This window comes from Saimiri boliviensis, chromosome 6 (genome assembly GCF_048565385.1).
Source record: "Saimiri boliviensis isolate mSaiBol1 chromosome 6, mSaiBol1.pri, whole genome shotgun sequence".
Lineage (NCBI taxonomy): Eukaryota > Metazoa > Chordata > Mammalia > Primates > Cebidae > Saimiri > Saimiri boliviensis.
The window spans coordinates 31,151,468-31,167,021 of NC_133454.1; the positions used below are offsets into that span (position 1 = coordinate 31,151,468).

The 15,554-nt window shown below is 43.8% G+C and overlaps 2 protein-coding genes across 2 annotated transcripts; one reads left to right on the forward strand and one right to left on the reverse strand.

The window, feature by feature from the left end:
• Positions 1-4,045: 4,045 nt before the first annotated feature.
• LOC141584938 (uncharacterized) lies at positions 4,046-8,555 on the reverse strand. The gene is made up of 2 exons (XM_074401912.1): positions 8,478-8,555; positions 4,046-8,120 (listed from the first exon to the last, which is right to left on the reverse strand). Exons 1-2 carry the CDS (start codon positions 8,553-8,555, stop codon positions 6,999-7,001), a joined length of 1,200 nt encoding a protein of 399 aa, XP_074258013.1. The 3' UTR covers positions 4,046-6,998.
• A 2,276-nt stretch (positions 8,556-10,831) lies between these two features.
• On the forward strand, positions 10,832-12,852 carry LOC141584939 (putative lysine-specific demethylase 4F). Its single transcript, XM_074401913.1, has 2 exons — positions 10,832-12,136; positions 12,236-12,852. The coding sequence occupies exons 1-2, from the start codon at positions 10,864-10,866 to the stop codon at positions 12,850-12,852; spliced, it is 1,890 nt and encodes a 629-aa protein (XP_074258014.1). The 5' UTR covers positions 10,832-10,863.
• Positions 12,853-15,554: the final 2,702 nt, after the last annotated feature.

Sequence of the window (15,554 nt, forward strand, 5' to 3'; positions counted from 1 at the left end):
GTCCCTACTAAAGATATCTTTGCTCGAGTGAGTTCAGTTACAATATGAATGCTAAGCTTATCGTATTGGCTGTAGGGTCACCAAGGTCACTGCATCCCAAAAACATGGTCACGTCCTTGACAACCTATGCTGCCAAAGAATCAATTACAAAATATGACATTATATCAGGGTGAATAGAAAATATCCATATTTTCTTTAAACAAAGTGAAGAAAATTCAAACATTCTGAATTATTGTGCAATAAAATTTGAAATATTTTTGAAAGTCAGAAAACGTACAGGTCCTTTTCCTGACAGGTTAAAATTTTTTTATTGAATGGATCTCAGATTTGAGGGAAGTGCAAATCATAAAAGCCAAATTTCCACAAAACAATAAATATCTGTTGAGAATATGAACTGTGGAACAAGATAGCCTGATTCTGAATTCCAGCTTCTCTTACCAGCTTGTGTGACCTTGAAAATTACGTAACTTTATGACTCAGTTTCCTCAGTGTAAAATGGAGATAGCACCTACCTCGGGTGTTTAATTGGCAGTTCCATGAGTTAATATATGTAATTTGTTAATACCAATGCTTGGAATAGAATAAGAATTACTAGAGTGTTTTTAAATTTAAAACAATAACATAGAAAAAGGAATAGATGTGATTCATTTAGAATAATGCCGAGGAAAAGCTGTAGCCTTAATTATTTTCTCCATCACATTCAAAGAATAAAATTAACTGAATTAAGCTTCTGATTTACAAGTTAGGAAAAGATCAATTGTATGAAAGTAGCAAGAAGGAATTGATATGCATATATGCAGAAAGTGAGTCAGAATAACTGTAAAATAATATAATAAATCAACACAAAATGCCAATGGTATGGACTATTTTAGAAAAATTAATAGAATATTTAAGACATAAGTTTTTGTGTATGAAATACAGAATGGCAGAAGACCTGCCTCTTCAAAAATGAAAAGATGAGAGAATTTCACAGAGAAATTGTGTGAAATTTTTATTTCAAGTATACATAGGCCTTTAGAATGAGGGAAAAACTTCAAGTTTTAAAATAAGCACATCATTGACAGAAAATCCTGATGAGCTGCAGAATGAGAGAAAATGATGGCCAAAAATTATTTATGAACATCAATGTAAAAAGTTTAACTTAAATATTAGCTAAGATAATGTAAGTACTTTAAAAGCATGGCATACAGTAACTCCACGGGGTTTATTGCAGGAAGGCAGTGATGGTTTAAATCAGGAAATCTAGGAATATAACTTATCCCGTAAATGCAACCAGAAGAAAAGTTACGTGATCATGTGTATAGACGTCGATAGGCATTTGATATACTTCAACAGTCAGTCCTGTTTTACACACACTTGTAAGGAAGCAATGACTTCTTCCTTAAAATAAAATTCAAAAATTCTCTACTAGCTAGCTATTTTAGACCCAAGTCAGCATTTTCCTTAATGTGAGGTATTTGAGGCATTTCAGTCAATAATTTATGGAATTAGTGCTGGTAACCACTGCCATGACTTTTAGAGCTATCATTGATGGAAGGGAAGAAGTAAAATTTATTTTGTTGGAGTTGTTAAGGCTGAATGCAGAAAAAAACTCAAGGCGGGGGCGGGGGGCGAAATATCTAAATGGTTTCCCTATGGCTCTCACGCGGACTTCAACCATGGTTTCAATTTCAAGGAGGTCATGAATTTTGCCACCATGAGATAAACAAAGTGGCCTCTCAGTGCATTATTGAGGAAGACGTTGTGACCTTTTCCCTGGACGCTGTCATGGGCATCCTATAACCCAGGTACCATGAGCTGTGGAAACCCAGGCAAGAGGGATTAGTTGCAGACCCCATGGAGTCCAGGGCACAGGCCAGCCTGGAGATGCCCACCTGGTGGAAGACCCAAGTGCCTGAGAAGGCTTTCTGGACTGAGGCACCACCCATGTCACCAGGGCCATCACCCACTCAGCCTATGGTCTCCAGCTGTGGTACCTGTTGCCTCACATTTGTATGCCTGTGTTCCCGTGGCCAATCTAGCCTGCAGTGATTGGCCATGGGAACACCTGGCACACAAATGTGAGGCAACAGGTACCTTCCCAGCCCAGGACCTTAGCTTGGACCCACTGCCCACCCTGGCTTTGTCAACCTTGGTCTGAACCTTTCAACTGGCAGATGTGGTTGGGGTCCTTAGCCTTTGTAACTGGGGGCTCAGAAGCCAATCCTCCGGGTTCCATCTAGCCAGGAGGTGCCTCTTGGTGGTCACAGACAGCACACCTCCAGGCCCTCAGCCTAATCCCCTACCCACAGATGCAGCTTTGATGAACAGTCCAGGATCCAGCATCCTGCTAAGGATTCTGGGTGCTACTGGGCCCCCACCCCTGTGCCCGTGGTCAGCCTTTATGCTCCACTTCTCTGCTCTGTGGGGGCTTCTTGAGATCGGTCACATTTACAACTCAGATTTTTGGGCAAATTTTCAGGCCACTGCAATTACAGTGCCTCCTGGTGCCTCCCTGTTAGCACCTGTGATAAGGACCCTGGGCACTGCTGGGTCCATGGTGGTTACCAAATTCACCTCTCAGATCTTGTAATACCTTTGAACGCTTCTAATTCTGTGTCACCAGCTGAGAGTTAATCCACCGGACATGAGTATGTCTGAGAACGAGGTCTTTTTGGTTTGCCAGGAGCTCATCTCTCCCAGTGTCCCAAACTTTGGGCCAATTATGGAGGCTGCGGCACTTCTGAAGAATTTGGACTGTGGGTCCCCTTCAATCTTCTTCCCTTATCTCTCCCTCCCCCAGCTCTCCCCTTCTTGCAAAACTAGCCTTTTATGACCAATTAGGTCAATAGAGTCAGAAAAAAAAAGCGTCATATTTCTAATTCATTGAGATATTTAAAGTGTGATGTCACCAGTATTTGTTAACAAATATATTAAAGGTCACCAAAATATAAAATCTGACTTTCTTTCTAATATTGTAATTTTGAAACATTGTGGGAGGAGGTTATTCTCCATGCATTTTTTTTCCAGTTATTTGAGAACATTTCAGGCCACACTCATTAATATTTTATGGGCTGGTTAGATTTTGTGGTGGTGACTGAGCTGAGCGTATGCTTATGAGGTTCTGGCTATCTGGCTGTGTGGGACCACTGGATCGCAGTTATGCTTTGAGGATGTTTTGGTAGGCCCAGCCTGGCAGTCAGCCAAACAGCAGGACCCAAGTTAGGGCAACATCCTAAAGGTTGAATAATACTATGGGCCTATAGGAAGTGCCACTAGTGATGCTGGAAACGTTCCCAAGAGGCAGAGGAAAGTTGAATTGCCTGATGTGTAGTGTACATTGAGGTCTGCAGAGAGGTTGGCAGCCATTTCAGACAGGCTATTCATCTTGTAAATGGTTACATTTTCTCCTTATAATTTTCTTAAAAACATTTTATTTTCTCGCCGGGCGCGGTGGCTCAAGCCTGTAATCCCAGCACTTTGGGAGGCCGAGGCGGGTGGATCACGAGGTCGAGAGATCGAGACCAACCCCGTCAACAGGGTGAAACCCCGTCTCTACTAAAAATACAAAAAGTTAGCCGGGCATGGTGGCACGTGCCTGTAATCCCAGCTACTCGGGAGACTGAGGCAGGAGAATTGCCTGAACCCAGGAGGTGGAGGTTGCAGTGAGCCGAGATCGCGCCATTGCACTCCAGCCTGGGTAACAAGAGCAAAACTCCGTCTCAAAAACAAAACAAAACAAAACAAAAAAAACATTTTATTTTCTCTAGCTTTCTTTACTCTGAGAATACAGTATACATGTAACATAAAATCTGTGTTAATAAACTGTTTATGATATCTGTAAGACTTCCAGTCAATGATAGGCAATTAGCAGTTCAGTTTTGCGGAGAGTCAAAAGTACTTAAGGCGTTTCAACTGCACAGGGTTTCAGCATCCTGAACCCCCTCATTGTTCCAGGGCCAACTGTACATGCATCTGTGTCTGGTCTCAGTATACTGTGCTTAGATATACTGTTGATATCAACTCAAATATCACAGTTTTATAAGGAAGAAGTCTTTTTGTTTGTTTTAAGGAATCATTTTGGAGATTGTCAAATATTTGACTCTAACCGGTGTTAGATTCTAACAGTGCTAGCTCTACCACCTTGAACAAGTGACTTAATGTCTCCAGGACTCAGTTCTGTCATCTGAAAGTCAGAGGTATGGGTTTTCTTATAGATCATAGTAAGAATTAAATAAGTTATTCTAAGAGGAGTAAATTGAACAGTGTTTGCCATTTTATAATCATCAGGTATGTTAGCTATTTTAAATAATATTTTACTGTCAGAAATAAAGAGGGATTTCTGTTCATCAAAAGATATGAAAAATAGAAAGAAATGACAAACCAAGGAGTGTGAACCAATATTGTATTACTCATATCCAGTAAAGAGCTGATATCCATTATATATAAAGAGCTAGTGCAGAGAATATCAACCAATAGAAAAATGGACCAAATACATAATAGGCATTTCATGAGAATATCCAAATGGCCAATAAAACATGAAAAAATTACTCACTCTTATTTGTAATGAGGAAAAAGAAAAAAAAAATTTTTTTCAAGTTTTAAGTCTCACTGTGTTACCCAGGCTGTTGTGTGGGGACTCAATCATAAGTAACATGAATTTTAATGCCCTCACCTAACTGGCTAAAAACTAAAAAGTCTGATATTGACCAAACATTTGCAAAAGTGAAGAGCATTGAGCACCCTCATACACAGCTATTTTGTGTAAATTGGTTGAAAAAAAAAAAAACTGTTGAAAAACAATCAGGCATAATAAAGTTTGAATTAACATACAGTTGTCCCTTGATATCCTGCAGGTGGAGGGGATTTGGTCCTTAGTAACCCCTGAGGATTACTGAGAGTTCTAGGAGGATCTGGTTGTTTAAAAGTGTGTACCACCCTCCCCTTCTCTCTTCCTCCTGCCCCAGCTATATATGATGTGCCTGCTTCCCCTTTCACCATAATTGCAAATTTCCTGAGGCTTCCCCGGAAGCAGCAGCTCTTATGCTTCCTGTACAGCCTGCAAACCATGAGCTAATTAAAACTCTCATCTTTATAATTTACCCAATCTCAGGGATTTTTTTTTTCTTGAGATAGTTTCCCTCTTGCCCAGGCTGGAGGGCAATGGTTCAATCTTAGCTCACTGTAACTTCTGCCTTCTGGGTTCAACAGATTCACCTGCCTCAGCCTCCTGAGTAGTTGGGATTACTTGGGATTACTGGCACCTGCCACTACACCCAGCTAGTTTTTGTATTTTTAGTTGGAGATGGGGGGTTTCATCATGCTGGCCAGGCTGGTTTCGAACTCATTACCTCAGGTGATCTGCCTGCCTTGACATCCCAAAGTGCTGGGATTATAGAAATGAGGCACCGCACCTGGGCTCCAAGTATTTCTTTACAGCAATGTGTGAATTAAACAGTCACCCACTCAAAGCAGAAAAAATGGAGAAATCTAAGGATATGGAAAATTTAAACTATATTAACAACAAGGTAGTATTGACATACTAGATGATAAAAAATACTTCTCTCTTCAAGTGCCAAAAAAGCCAAATTTTCACAAAACAATAAATATCTATTACATGCATAAATTCTACAGCAAGAAAGCCTGATTTGTGAACTTGAAATTTACTTAAACTTACCACTCAGTTTCCTCAACATAAAATGAAGATAGCACCTACCTCATGTGTTCAATTGACAGTTCTTTGAATTAATATATGCAATTTGTTAATATCAATGCTTGGCACACAAGCATTATTGAAGTGTATCTGGATTTAAAACTTAATAAAATACATAAAGGAATATATAAGATTCATCTATAATAGTGGTGAGGAAAATCTGCAGCCTTAAGTATTTTCTCCATCACATACAAAGAATGAATTAGCTAGATTTAATTTCTAATGTCCAAGTTAGGAAAAGATAAACTGAAAGGAGCTGGAAGGAACTGATGCACCTATATAGAGGAATTAATGAGTTAGAATAACTGTAAAATAATATACTAAATCAACACAAAGCACCAATGATACGGATTTTTTTGTTAGAAAAGTTAACTTATGAAACAGAGAATTTAAGACATAAATTTCTGTGTATGAAATACAGAAAGATGACAGAAGATCTGCCTATACAAAAATGACAAGAATTAGACAAATTCACAGAGGAATTGTACGACATCTTCATTCATAGTATATCTAGGCCTTTAAAATGAAAAAAAGAAAAAATTCATGTTTTAAAATAAGTACATCATTGATAGAAAATTCTTTCAGTTCAATGAGATACTCTTCTATCTATGTTATGATTTGACCTTAAATCCTGATATTAACACACCATACCAATCTGCCATAATCAATCCATCCTGGGTAGTGGAACTGATGGTCTCTGTACGGTTGAAGCTGTGGTTGAAGACTGCGTGGCGTCTCTCAGCTACTAAGGTAGCTTAAAACTCAGTATTTTGCTTGTCACACATTTGTTTTCAAATATTCTGAAATATATAGGGCTTGACCACACCAGAAATTTGAAGATATATAATGAAAATACTGGAAAAACAGCAGACCCCTGTTTGATGAAAACAGTAAACAATGGAATCCTGGACATGTGGGAACAATTTAGGACTTTCTGGAGCAGGAATGTGAGGTTGTCATAGAAGAGACCCTACCTATACTTTGGCATGGGGAAAACCACCTTTCCATGGCACACAGAGGATATGGACCTTATCATTTTCCTAGGAGGACACTTGTCCTTCCCCTTCAGGTGACTTGGGAGGACTCTTGGATTGCAACCTGGACTTGGATTCCCTCTTAGATATGGGGGAAGACTCCTGGACATAGATCTAGACCTGGACAGTGAGCAAGATCTGGAGACCCAGGAGGATTTGGATGTTTGTGGAGAGCTGGATTTCGAGGCTGATGGGGAGCGAGAGGGAGACCCAGACTTCGAGTGAGAGCAGCTGTTGTGGGCAGACCAGATGTAGGGAGACTTCCTGCATAGCTACAGGGGTGTAGTGAGATCAGCTGCAGTGAGGCCGGCTGTAAGATCGACTGGAGGGAGATCAGCTACAGCGAGTTCTGTAAGGAGATCGTCTGTAGGGAGATCGGCTGTAGGGAGATCTTCTGGCGGGAGATCGGCTGTAGTGAGATCCCCTGTAAGATCGTCTGGAGGATGATGTGCCGTAGGGAGATCGGTTGTAGTGAGATTCTCTGTAGGGAGATTGGCTGTAGGGAGATCGGTTGTAGGGAGATACACTGTCAGGGTTATCCTCTGTAGGCTGATCCTCTGTAGGGAAGGTCGTCTGTATGGAGATTGGCTGTAAGGGGATCCTCTACAGTGAGATCCTCTGTAGAGAGACCAGTTGTAGTGTGATCCTCTGTAGGGAGATCGGCTGTAAGGAGATCCTCTGTAAGGAGATCCTCTGTAGGGAGATCCTCTGTAGTGAGATCTTCTGTAGGGAGATCCTCTGTAGGGAGATCCTCTGTAGTGAGATTCTCTGCAGGGAGATTCTCTGTAGGGAAAGCGACTGTAGCAAGACCTCCTGTAGCGAGATTGGCTTAGGGACCTGGAGCGGCTGGGACCCCGAGATCGGCTGTGGTGTCTCCTCCTGGGTCTGCAGCTCCACGGTCCGTAGCCGCCGCCCCGGGACCAGCTGCGTGGCGCCCCCCGGCGACCATAGCGAGCCACCTGCACCCGCAGCTCCCATCGGTCCAGCCCCGCAGCGTCCACCGCGGCCTCGGCAGCTTCCGCATCGCGCCGGTCGTGGAAGCGAAAGAAGGCAAAGACCCGGGGCGCCTTGGTGTGGGGCTCCCACGGGACGTGCACGTCGCCCGCGTGCCTCGGGCTGTCGGGAGAGGCGCCGTAGGTCAGGCTGTCCGCTTTGAGGGTGATCGTGCCGTCCACGTCGGGATGGGGACGGCGGCAGCTCACGGCTCCCAGAGCAGGCGCGGGCGGTGCGCCCCGCGTGGGGGCGCGGGGAGAGGCGGGCGGAGAGGCGGGCGGAGAGGCGGGCGGAGAGGCGGGCCGCCGAGCTCCGCAGGGAGCGCCCGGGAGCAGCGACTCGCAGATTCCCAGTTCCAGGCCAAATACGCCAGGACCCAGAGGAAGGTTTCCTCTTGGTGGCTGAACTCCAAATGAAGCCGGGGCCCAAAGAAATAAATAAAAATCCTTTTTGTTTTTTTAAGTTTTGAGTAACAAGGTCTCACTGTGTCATCCAGGCTGTTGTGCGGGGACCTAATCATAGAAAATGTTTGAGATGCTATGAACAATACATCTATGTACAGAATACAGAGGCCAGACACAGACACACGTACAGTTGACCCTTGAACATAACCAGTTGATTAACATAGGTTTCGTTTGTTACATACATTCTATAATCGTATTCTTACAATAAAGTAAGCCAGAGAGAACAGTATGTTTTTAAGAAAATCATAAATAAGAGAAAATACACTTGTAATACTGTACTGTATTTATGGATACCTTAAGTTTACTTCCTGCATTCTCTAGAGTAGTCTGTCTGGAATGGCAGGCAAGCTGCTGCCGATCTGCAACATGCATCAAGCAACTCAAGCTTTTTTTTTGTACCGTCATGACAATTTCTCTGCTTCTTGGGAATACTTAAAACACCAGTAGAGACACTTCCTTATGGGTTCTATGGTGTTATTTAAGCTTTATGATATTGCACTAGACACGAGGAAAAATACCCGAGAACCCGAAAGATTGCTATTTGCTGCAATTCACAATTTACGGAAGAGAAATCTTGCTTACGTGGAGTAGTGTCCCCCAGGCTTTTCAGGGGACGTGGGGCACATTTGAAGTCACCGCAATAGCAACATGAGAGAGCTACAAAATTCTTACGATAGCGCATTAGCATTATCATTAATTTTACAGTTATGAATTAATACTGAATATTCATTTATTTATGTATATATTTTTAAGACGGTCTGGCTCTGTCATATATATGCGTATATAAGAAAGAAAAATGAGGTTACATCATGAATGTAAAAAAATGTAGATACTAGTGCATTTTATTATTTATTACCATATACACAACTTTGTTGTAAAAACTTAATCAGCACTTACACACACAGAGACCATACATGGTGCTATATATATGTATATATATATGACAGAGTCTGGCTCTGTCACCCAGACTGTAGTGCAATGAGCTGATCTCGGCTCACCCCAACCTCTGCCTCTGAGGTTCAAGGGATTCTCCTGCCTCAACCTCCGGAGTAACTGGGATTACAAGCATGAGCCTCCACACCCGGCTAATTTTTGTTTTAGTAGAGACGGGGTTTCTCCACGTTGGTCATGCTAGTCTTGACCTCCCAACCTCAAGTGACCCACCCGCCTTGACCACCCAAAGTGCTGGGATTACAGGCATGAGCCACTGAGCCCAGCCTGTTTATATTTATCTCAACACACATGGCACCATGTATTGTCTCTGTGTGTGTAAGTTCTGATTAAGTTTTCACAACAGAGCTGTATATATTTTATGGTAATAAATGATAAAATACACTAGTAGAGACGGAGTCTCCCTCTGTCGCCAGGCTGGAGTGCAGTGGTGTGTTCTTGGCTCACTGAAACCTCCCCCTCCCCCTCCCAGGTTCAAGTGATTCTCCTGCCTCAGACTCCCGAGTAGCTCGGATTACAGGCATGTGTCACCGGCCAGCTGATTTTTGTATTTTTAGTAGAAAAGGGGTTTCACCATGTTAGCCAGGATGGTCTCAATCTCCTGACCTTGTGATCCACCCACCTCGGCCTCCCAAAGTGCTGGGATTACAGGTGTGAGCCACCTCGCCTGACCAGTTTGACTTTTAATTACTTAGCATTGTTCTAGGATTGATTTAAAGGTAAAATAAAAGGGAGCGGCATGGATGGGTGGGATGCCTAATCTGCACCCAGCCCCATTATTACATTGGCTGGGGACTGATTGGGTTAGGATGCCATGGAGGTATAAAACCAGGGTCTTTGCAACCTGGGGCTTCACTTGGAGTTCAGCTACCAAGAGGAAACCTTCTCTCTGGGTCCTGGAGTATTTTCATCAGAAATTGTGAGATTTTGGTGGAAGGTAGGTCATTTTATTTCTCTGCTGGAACTCTTTTCAGTATTTGTCTTACTGAGAAAATTATTATCCCACAAGTTGTTCATAAGATTCAGTTAAAAATTTTAAAACATCTCTGCCAGATTTTTAGCTATGCCTCCTAGGTTTCGTCAATGCATTTCATTTGTATTTTCTTTTCTCTTCATGCCTATGATTTTTTGCTTCTCACCATAATCTTTTTGAAAAGTCAAGCTTTAGTTTTTATCACCATTCCTATTGGGGGTTCTGTTTCCTTTTGCAATGGTTGCTGCTCGTGTCTTTACTGTCATTGTTTCATTGGATGTTAATGTATCCAGTTTCTTGAATGGAGTCTTTAATTCATTCCTTTGCAAACATGATCATTTTCCCTCTTAGTTTGATTAGATGCTGCTCTTTTTCTGTTTTGTTATTTGACCTTATATCCTGATGTTAACACAGTATAACCTTTAGTTTAGCTTAATACTAGCTGAGTATTTCTTTTGTCTCATTATAAATGTATTTTCAAATATTCTGTATTTTTTGTTGTTCAAGTTTATTGTTTTGACTTCCTGGAAGAGACACCCAGGTACGGTGGCGTTAGCAGCTTCTTATACAGCCAAGCCTGAAAGTCAGGAGAAACCTCACAGTGATACCTCCAATTGAGGAAACTCACAGGGCTGCAGGTGGAGCCTCACAAATAAACCATAGCATTTTGAAAAAGAAAAGGAGAGGAAGACATTATTCCCCAGCACTCAGAGGACACCTAAGAACTTGTGAGTCAGCTGTTTCTCGTGTGCAGCCATGAAGTCTGTGAACTCTGTTCCCCAGAACACAAGCTGTGCCATCATGACTTTTTACCCAACCATGGAAGAATTTACAGATTTCAACAAATATGTTGCTTACATGGAGTCCCGAGGCGCACACCAAGCTGGCCTCGCCAAGGTAATTCCACCCAAGGAATGGAAAGCCAGAAAGACCTATGATGATATTGAAGACATCTTAGTCACCACTCCCCTCCAGCAGGTGACCTCTGGGCAGGGAGGTGTGTTTACTCAATACCATAAAAAGAAGAAAGCCATGACGGTTGGGAAGTATCGCCATTTGGCAAACAGTAAGAAATATCAGACTCCACCACACCGGAATTTTGAAGATTTGGAGCAACAATACTGGAAGAGCCACCCCAGTAATTCACCAATTTATGGTGCTGATATTAATGGCTCCTTATTTGAAGAAAACACTACACAGTGGAACCTAGGACACCTGGGAACAATTCTGGACCTGTTGGAGCAGGAATGTGGGGTTGTCATCGAGGGCGTCAACACCCCCTACCTGTACTTTGGCATGTGGAAGACCACGTTCGCTTGGCACACGGAGGACATGGACCTTTACAGCATCAACTACCTGCACTTCGGGGAGCCCAAAACATGGTACGCAGTGCCCCCAGAACATGGCCAGCGCCTGGAGCGCCTGGCCAGTGAGCTTTTCCCAGCCATTTCCCGGGGCTGTGAGGCCTTCCTGCGCCACAAGGTGGCCCTCATCTCCCCTGCCGTTCTCAAAGAGAACGGGATTCCCTTCAATCGCATGACTCAGGAGGCTGGGGAGTTTATGGTGACCTTTCCCTATGGCTATCATGCAGGCTTCAACCATGGCTTCAACTGTGCAGAGGCCATCAACTTTGCCACTCCACGATGGATTGATTATGGCAAAGTGGCCTCTCAGTGTAGCTGTGGGGAGGCGAGGGTGACCTTTTCCATGGACGCCTTCGTGCGCATCCTGCAACCTGAGTGCTATGGGCTCTGGAAACACAGGCAAGGTTCAGCCTTTGTGGATTACATGGAGCCCAAGGTTGCAGAAATCCAGGAAGAGAGCACCTGGAGGGAGGATAGAGCACTTAGGAGAGCTGCTCTGGGCCTGAGGCAGCTCCCTAACCACACAGCCAGCCGTCCCACACAGACTGTGCCTGCAGGGCTCTGTTACAACCCCAAGGGCCTTGGCACCGATGCTGTGCCAGAATCTGAAATCCAAACCCTTGGAATGTCAGCCTGGGTTTTTCGTGCTTCCACTGGAAGGCACCGTGGCCGTGGCCGCGGTTTTGGTCGAGGTCGAGGTCGTGGTCTTGATCGAGGTCGAGGTCTTGGTCTTGATCGAGGTCGAGGTCTTGGTCTTGATCGAGGTCGAGGTCGAGGTCGAGGTCGTGGTCGTCGTCGTGGTCGTGGTCGTGGTCGTCGTCCTCAAGAACTGGGGACTGAGGAGACAACTGTTCAGTCTGCAGCCAATGGGCACCTCTCACTGGAGACATGGAGCAGAGTTCAAGGCTGCAAACCTCACTTCCAGTATGCTGATGAAACTTTGATGGGCAAACCCACATCTTCGAGCAGGGGCCTTCTGCATCTTGCCAAGCCTTCTGGCTGCTGCTGTGCCTCTGATCTTCAACCCTTGGGGCCCCCGCTGGATCCTGATGAACCGATGCACCCTGGCCCGTGCCTGGCGTCCCTTGACAGCATTGTTAGTAATCTCCCTGATGTTCTCATCGCTCCTCCCAATGTCACTGTGCCTTTGATTAAGTTCCCCAGGGACACGGGTGGGGACCAGAAAACTGTGCTGAACGTGGCCAAGGTTGTAGCAATGGACCATTCTTATGCCTCTAGGGTTCTGTTCCCAACTACGTTTTCCAGAATTTCCTGGGCCCCTGACTCTTCTGCTGGGCCTAAAGCCAGACAGAGATATGCCACTGACTTTGGAGACATTTTCCTCCAAACCATGATCACTCCTCTGGACCCATGGCTATGAAATACGGTGCCAAATGTCTTTTTTTTTTTTTTTTTTGAGACGGAGTTTCGCTCTTGTTACCCAGGCTGGAGTGCAATGGTGCGATCTCGGCTCACCGCAACCTCCGCCTCCTGGGTTCAGGCAATTCTCCTGCCTCAGCCTCCTGAGTAGCTGGGATTACAGGCACGTGCCACCATGCCCAGCTAATTTTTTGTATTTTTAGTAGAGACGGGGTTTCACCATGTTGACCAGGATGGTCTCAATCTCTGGACCTCGTGATCCACCCGCCTCAGCCTCCCAAAGTGCTGGGATTACAGGCTTGAGCCACCGCGCCCGGCCCATGGTGCCAAATGTCAAGTGATAACTCCTGCTTATGCCAACCCCAGGAACCAGAGAAGATTCCTGTTCAGCACAATTCTGGCCTAGGCTTCTCCGCAGTGAAGATTTTTTACCTCCAATAACTGACACATTTCCAAGGCCCTCAGATACTGTCTCCTACTGTGACAACCAGGGCTCCCAGCAGCCACTGAAGTCCCTACCCTAAAGGTTGCCACAGGTTGTTGTAGTACCTCTCAGGGACTCTCTGTCTACTCCTGATCGTTGTGCCTGTGGCCTTCATCATGGCCCACATGCCATGGACAGCACTCGTTGCTGAAGTCCCCTCAGGATACCTCCCTTACTGTGCTATAGGTCCAGATCCCACAGTAATTTGGACTCACATTGGATAGTGCTGAGAATCTGACTGAGCCTTTCATTTTTACCTCACCTGGTCCTCTGTTCTCGGACCCTGGATTCCACTGGACATTGCTACAGCCCCAGTGAGGTTCAGGGCTTCTTACAATCCTTCAACTGCAGCAAGCCCTTTACCCCAGGCTGCCATCCACTGCTCATGCATGAACTAGACCTTTACACCAACTGAATCTGCTCATGAATTCATGGCCCCACAGATATTTTGTAATGTTATTGATGTTTATTAAATTTGCAATCTCTAGTGTATATCTGCAAAGTAAAGAAAATCTTTAATACATGTTTTTAAAATTAGAATTACATAAAGTGATGTATCAAAAAAAGTGATGTAGAAAAGTGATTGAGATAAAGTAATAACAAAGAACAAACATAAAAGTAGAGCCACCAAAAAAAAAAAAAAAAAAAAAAGTAGAGCCACAAATTTTAATATCAGTCTAAGTTGAATGAAGACTGAAGGTACATAGAAAGCTTCTCTTTAATGTAAAAGGCTAAATTTCACAATGAAACTGCAGCACTCCTGAATATTGAAGTAAGTTTGATAAAGTATGACTTTACTATATAAAACAGAAAGAGACTCAGTAAACATAGGTACATTGAAGTCACTGACATGGTTTGAATCTGTGTTCCTGCTTAAATCTCATGTGGAACTGTAAATCCCCAATGCTGGATTTAGGGCCTGGTGGGAGGTGACTGGCTCATAGGGGCAGTTTCTCATGAACTGTTATGCACCATCACACTGGTGTTGCTCTCCCATTAGAATTCTCACAAGATCTAATTGTTTAAAAGTGTGTAGCACCTCCCCCCCATCTCTCTTGTTTCTGCCCCAGCCATATAAGATGTGCCTGTTTCTTCACCTTCTGCCAAGATTGTAAATTGCCTCAGGCTTCTCCAGAAGCAGAAGTTTTTATGCTTCCTGTACAGCTTTCAGAAACATGACCCTAATAAAACATCTGTTATTTATAAATTATCTAGTCTCAGGTATTTTTTTTTATAGCAATGAGAGAATGAACTAATACAGCAAATTGGTACCAGAAAAATCATTGCTACAAAGATTTCTGAAAATGTAAAAATGGCTTTAGAATTGAGTAATCAGCAGAGGCTGGAAGAGTGTGGAGGGTCCAGAATGCTACAGATTGAGGGAAAATTTGGAACTTCCTAGACACTTGTTATATTGTGATCCAAATGTTTATAGTGATACGGAAAATGAATTCCAGCATGAGTAGGTATCAGATTGAGAAGAAGAATTTATTGGGAACTGGAGCAAACTTTACATCTGTTAGACGTTAGTCAAGGGGTTGGCTGCACTGTGTCCCTGCTCTAGGGATCTGTGGAAGATCTCAAGATCTTTGAGCTTGAGAGCAATGATTTAGAATATCTGGCAGAAAAAATTTTAAGCAGCAAAGAGTTTAAGATCTAGCCTCTCTACTTATAACAGCCTATACTCATATTCATGAACAAAGAAATGACTTGAAACTGAAACTTACATCTAGTTCCAGTGAAGCGAGTAGAAAAGGGAAGCAGAGGCCGGGCGCCGTGGCTCATGCCTGTAATCCCAGCACTTTGGGAGGCCGAGGCGGGTGGATCACGAGGTCAAGAGATCGAAACCATTCCAGTCAACATGGTGAAACGCCATCTCTACTAAAAATACAAAAAAGTACCTGGGCATGGTGGCACATGCCTGTAATCCGAGCTACTCAGGAGGCTGAGGCAGGAGAATTGCCTGAACCCAGGAGGCGGAGGTTGCGGTGAGCCGAGATCGTGCCATTGCACTCCAGCCTGGGTAACAAGAGCGAAACTCCGTCTCAAAAAGAAAAAAAAAAAAAAAAAAAGAAAAAGAAAAAGAAAAAAGAAAAGGGAAGCAGAGTATAGAAGTTTAAGAAATTTGCAGCCGGGCCATGTGGCAGAAAAGGAAAGGCATGTTTTCAGGGGAGGAATTCAAGCTGGCTGCAGAAGTTTACATCACTACAAGGAAGGCA

Excerpts from the sequence above, each read along its gene's own strand:
- LOC141584938 (XM_074401912.1), bottom strand. The coding sequence starts at position 8,555 with ATGCATGTTGCAGATCGGCAGCAGCTTGCCTGCCATTCCAGACAGACT. Across the intron at positions 8,121-8,477 it reads ATGCAGGAAGTAAACTTAAG|CCACCAAGAGGAAACCTTCC; the intron begins GTATCCATAAAT and ends TTTGGAGTTCAG.
- LOC141584939 (XM_074401913.1), top strand. The coding sequence starts at position 10,864 with ATGAAGTCTGTGAACTCTGTTCCCCAGAACACAAGCTGTGCCATCATG. Across the intron at positions 12,137-12,235 it reads TGCTTCCACTGGAAGGCACC|GTCGAGGTCGAGGTCGAGGT; the intron begins GTGGCCGTGGCC and ends GTCTTGATCGAG.